Source organism: Aptenodytes forsteri, unplaced genomic scaffold (genome assembly GCF_000699145.1).
Source record: "Aptenodytes forsteri isolate BGI_AS27 unplaced genomic scaffold, ASM69914v1 Scaffold92, whole genome shotgun sequence".
In the NCBI taxonomy this organism is placed as follows: Eukaryota; Metazoa; Chordata; class Aves; order Sphenisciformes; family Spheniscidae; genus Aptenodytes; species Aptenodytes forsteri.
The window spans coordinates 2,019,548-2,025,135 of NW_008794581.1; the positions used below are offsets into that span (position 1 = coordinate 2,019,548).

Sequence of the window (5,588 nt, forward strand, 5' to 3'; positions counted from 1 at the left end):
TTACAGTATTATGACTACTCATGTTCAATAAGAACTGCATATGAATTGCAGATCCACAGTCTTACGCTAGCAAACATCATACAGCTTGTTCTAAAAAGAGAGGTGGAGGCCGTGTGTGCTACTCTTTACAACAATACTCTGAGCTGCACTGTTGTCATATAAATGGTTCTTTAATGCCTGCCTTTAGATCCTGTTTTTTAAAACCAGAAAATCTACTTAATAAGCTACCTTATAATGTTGCCTTGGCAGTGATACGTCATTATGTTTTGGGAATAACAATCAATTCTAAACTGCCCTGTTGATGGTTAACAGTGAAAGAGGAGCTGGGAGTGCCAGACAAAATGAGCATTCACAGAGACAAACTGCATCATTCAGAATGAATAATACTTGTATTATTTTAATGAAAAAAATGTTTATAGGATGACACGTATAAAAATGCAACACTGTGTCCCAGTATTGCTGGTTTATTTTAAACCGGAGCACATAAACAATAATTCTGCATTGAAGTGTGACCACATTCTATTTGGTGATGTTTTCTTTGGAAATTTAAGTGTCTTTTAATAGGCGAGGAGGGTAGACAGAAAATGGATTTTGTGCAATACACAAATAAAAACAATCTGTTTAGTAAATCTATAAATATATTCCCTTTGTTTTAGAAAACAACAGCAATTTAAAATCCCCTCTTAGTGGGGTGGCCTAAAATTGAAGGAAAATGAAAGATCTATTGTGGTCAGGGGGGCATTCAGTCAATTGGAATTCACACCCCTGCAGCATTCAGCCAATTAAAGTGGGATGGTAGCATTAATAATCAATAGCTGAAATACACTTTTACTCAACAAGTAAGAATGATTAATTAATGGTGTTTCATTTCATCCCAAGGTGTGCAGAAACAAGAGGTGGTGTGTAAAAGGCTGGATGACGACTCCATTGTACAAAACAATTACTGTGACCCTGATAGTAAGCCTCCAGAAAACCAAAGAGCCTGCAACACTGAGCCTTGCCCACCTGAGTAAGTCATTAATCACTAAGATGGACATGTGTTCTGCGTAGATAAAAGAGTCTTTGTAATCTGTAATAAATCCTGTTGACTAAATGCGTATAAAATTCTGATCTAGTATTAGGGTTGTGCCTTATCAGACAGGATATTTGGTTTTGGGTTTTGGTTACGGTTTCTTGTTCCTCTGAAATCAATTGTGGAAAATATACTTTCTCCTAGAGGAGGCCTGATATGGCTGAGGAACAGTGGTGTTTAAACTACACAAAGAAGCTCAGACATTGTAAGTAAAAAGATACTAGCAAAGCAGTTTCTTAGGGTGTGTCAGAGGTGGTGAACAGTGCCCAGAGTAGAACTGGGGACCATTCTTAAGTCAACAATGACAGAAGAATCTTGAGGTGAAACTAACTTTGCCATAGTTATTTATATTACATACTAAACGTTTGCCATATTTTTAAGTATATTATATTAAAATTTGGGTTGAAGTGTTCACATGAGAAATGGCAAACATAGAAACTGCTTGGTAGGCTACATGATTTACTGATAATAGTTTTGTCAAACAACTTTCTCTCCAGGATACTCAGTATTGTAGAGTAATGCTGTGTGCCTTCAGGATTAGGTGCCTACTTGGTTATGTCTAGTTTTATTTTTAAAGATAGCTGTATGCTATATATTTGAAAGATAATTAAAAACACAGCAGCTCATTTGTTCAAAAATAAAATTTGGCAAGGATCTATAGCATAGCTTAATCTTACTACAAAAGCTGTTTAGAAACAGTTGTGATATTTTGCACTAGAAAATAATTTTAGCATATGCACAACAGCTTCTTATGTTTTGAAACAAAACTTGCGGGGAAAGAATGGAAGAGGTACAACAGTTTATTGATTCACAAGCTCTTGTTAGTTTAAGTTTGGTGATAATCTGTAGCTGTATTCTAATTGGGCATGAAAATTGTTAATGCTGATTAAATATAGATATTGCACAATAAAGAAATACTGCAGTGTCTTTTAAATGTCTCTTAGAAACTGTAAAATTGTAGCAAGAAGGACACCGGGAGGAATGAGACAAGACTATAATGCATTAAAATCCCAACAGGTCTTCATGAACCTAGTTTCTTCCTAGAGTATCAACTGTTTCCCTGGTGTGGTGACTGGTTGCAGGATGGCAGAGCAATGTCTTCCACACTTACTCCCCCTGTGTCATGTACCATACTCATTTGACATAAACAGAAGTGAAGCCATTACACTGCTCTCACCTTGAGTGTGTTTGAATGTGAATGTGCTGTCTCACAAACAGGTCTAAAGTAGGTCTAAATCATTGTCTCCACAGTCTATGTGTAAATACATGTTTACCCTGCAAGGATATGCATTTGGATTCTGTTTGGATAACACTGTTTAGCATGGCTGTAAGTGCACTAACTAAACTCTCACCATGTTCCTGAGAGCAGAAGTGGGAAGTGTTCATGTTTGGTCAGTTCCTTTTTACCAAACACATCCCTATCCCTTCCTTTGTGTGGCTTAACTATTAACAAATTAGCACTTTTAAAAGTAGTGTTAACATAGGTATTCCAAACTAGTTTATTTTTATTTTTGCACTGACATTATTTAAAAAACAAAAACAAGGGAAAAAACCCAACCCACAAAGCGGGACACTTGTGGATTCTCCATCCAGTACAGCAGGAGCATTGATGAACATGGTGAAACTCAAGTCATCAAGATTCAGAAAGCGGGTAGTGTGTATTAATCAGCATCTACTTGAAGATGTCAGAGCAGTTCAGCCTACATCTGCCTCCATTCTGATGTTCCCCACAGGGTGAATACAAAGTCCCAAACTCCTAAGGAAGGGTTCTTGATTCCTGATCCTGTAAGTAGTCTAGAAGAAGGCTGTTCAAATAACAGATAGTTACCCAAAGAAGTTTGACCCTTTTGGCTGGAAGATTTATCACCCAGTAGGACTTACTCTTTACATAGACTGGCCAAATATTTCCTTTTTAATTAACACAATTCCGCTTTCCTTGTGGTGTATACCAAAACTTATGAAAATGTTAGTCTTTCTAACTGAATGCCAATTACATTATACTTGATGCCTCTGGGCAGCAGCAAAGACTATGTTTGTTCACAATATTTCATTTATATTAATTATATATATATTAAATTTCCAACCAAGACGGTTGGACTCGATGATCTTAGAGGTCTTTTCCAACCTCAATGATTCTAAGACAGAGCAGAGGTATAAAAGCATGTTAGCAAATGTGTAAAATTTATTATTACAATAAGTAACTCTTAAAGTTCCAGATTTCAAGAAACGATACAGGTAACTCTCATAGTTCTATGAATTATGAATAGTACTGTCTTGTCATACAGTATAAACATAAAAGGTACCTGAGAATGCACTTGAGCAAATCATAGTACCAACTAAAAATTAATGCTTCAGCCTCTCCAAAGCTCTGAAGAGCTTCTAATTCTCCCTGCTGTGGTAAAAGCACAAGTTCGGTGGCGAAGAATCACAAATTAACTCTCTTTTGCTGGGAAATTAATGACAGAATATGGCATATTTGTTTGCATCTCTGCATTGATCTAGGTTCATATTAGAATATATTATATATTCTGTAACACAAGACAGGATAGCAGCACACTTTTTTGACAGAGGCTTCAGAAAATGACAGATCTTACGAGGCAGCTCCAAGCATACCTCCAGAAACATCCACAGTGACTGACATGCCTGGCATTTTTGGCACGTTGGCAACGTGTGATAGCATACTAGACTTCACCTTCATCCTTTGCAAGGATGATTCAGGCGAGTGTATCTAACCAACATACAAAATACTGAAGACCAAATGTGCTCGACAATGTGAAGAGAGATTTCCAGTGAATTGAGCTGCATTAACCATTCATCAGTAGTAAAAAAACCCAAAGCCTTACAGCCAGATTAACAGCTGCTTTAATCTCTGCAGCAACACAAAGTAATAAATATACTGTACAACTCCTGACTTTTTGTATGTACATGCAAACACTCAGAAGTTCCCTCTAGCACCTATCATGCGGTGTGTTAAATTTTTTAAATATATGTTGAGGTCATTTTTTTATATGATGAGTTCATGTTTTACTAGTATTAGCTTTCCTTACTCTAATAAATAAGAATATTTTGCAATTCAGTATAGCCTTTTATAAAAAAGTTCAGAAATGTTTCATAATCAGATGAGAATTAACTCTCAAAAATCCCAATTTTGAGATCAAATTATTTTATTGTAATGATACTAGAGAGGCAACCATCTTGGCTTTTAACTTGTGCTGTAACCTACAGCAGTGGTTCCCAAACATTTCCAGTTGCAAACCACTTTCAGAGAAATAATTTCAGGCAAGTCCAGTACAAATCTACTTAAACAGCTGCAGTTTTGTCAGGCTCAACACTCCTTTCTAACTACTGTAGCCTAGGCTGGAAATTGCTGCTCTAGAAAAATACAAGGTAGTGTTATTATTGGAAGGTATGATTGCAGTGAAGCATAAATTAAAATGTTCAGTAAAAAGACCCATAAGTTTCTACTTTGTTTCACTGTGAATACATGTATTGTTAACAATGATTTAGGTTTAGTAATTTAAACTATTTGGATTCTGGGTTTGTGCGATTATCTACTCTGTTTCTGAAATGCGTTAACTGAGTCTCCTAACTGTTTCTATTCAGATGGTTTATAGGAGATTGGTCAGAATGCAGTAAGACCTGTGATGGAGGAATGCGTTCACGAACAGTTCTCTGTATCAGAAAGATTGGACCTTCTGAGGAGGAGACACTGGACAATACCAACTGTTTAACCCACCGGCCTATTGAAAAAGAAGCCTGCAACAATCAGTCCTGTCCCCCACAGTGGGTCGCTTTGGACTGGTCAGAAGTAAGGAAATTGTACTGTGTTAACTCATTGGTAATAGGGTAGACAAGAGCTCTGACCACTGAATATTAATACATTTTCTATCGCTGCTTGCTAAGTAAAGGATTAATAAGAAATTCAAAACCTCATAGATATAGTGTTGAAGCAATTTTTACTTTTTGCTTTCTTTCTATGTTGTCAGTTCTGTTGTTTTGTCAAACGATTATGACCTGTTTTTATTAATCATAGTAGAAAAATAGTAAAATACAAAATAGAATAGTAAAGTAGTAAAAAACCACTGATGAAACAAAAAACCCCCTAGAATAGCCATTTGGTATGAGATAATTGTCTTAAAGAAAAAAGCAATTTCCATTGTTTTTTGAACAGGCAAATAGTTGGCTAGTAGACATGATGGGTTTACAATATCAGAAGCCAGAAAAACCTGCCTTTTTTTTTTTCCTGAAGTAACCATGCTGATGTAAAGCATCACCTTTCTTAGCAACATACCACAAGAGGCAGACCTGAAAGTTGGTATTCTCTTTATTAAAGAAAGAACATCTTTTGTTAAGTATGGTGATACCTGTTACAGTATAAGCCAAGCTTATACTATACCTTTGTCGTGGTTTGACCTCAGTCGGCAACTGAGCACCACACAGCCACTCACTCACTCCTCCCCCCACCCCCAGTGGGATGGGGGAGAGAATTGGAAAAGCACAAGTGAGAAAAACTCGT

General features: G+C 36.6%; 1 protein-coding gene across 1 annotated transcript in view; it reads left to right on the forward strand.

Annotated features, from left to right (window-relative positions):
* ADAMTS6 (ADAM metallopeptidase with thrombospondin type 1 motif 6) overlaps positions 1-5,588 on the forward strand; it is a 165,809-nt gene that overhangs the window by 142,332 nt on the left and 17,889 nt on the right. Inside the window, exon 21 of the mRNA XM_009272491.1 lies at positions 4,676-4,880. Coding sequence (XP_009270766.1) covers positions 4,676-4,880 — 205 coding nt within the window. The remainder of the gene's footprint in view (positions 1-4,675; positions 4,881-5,588) is intronic.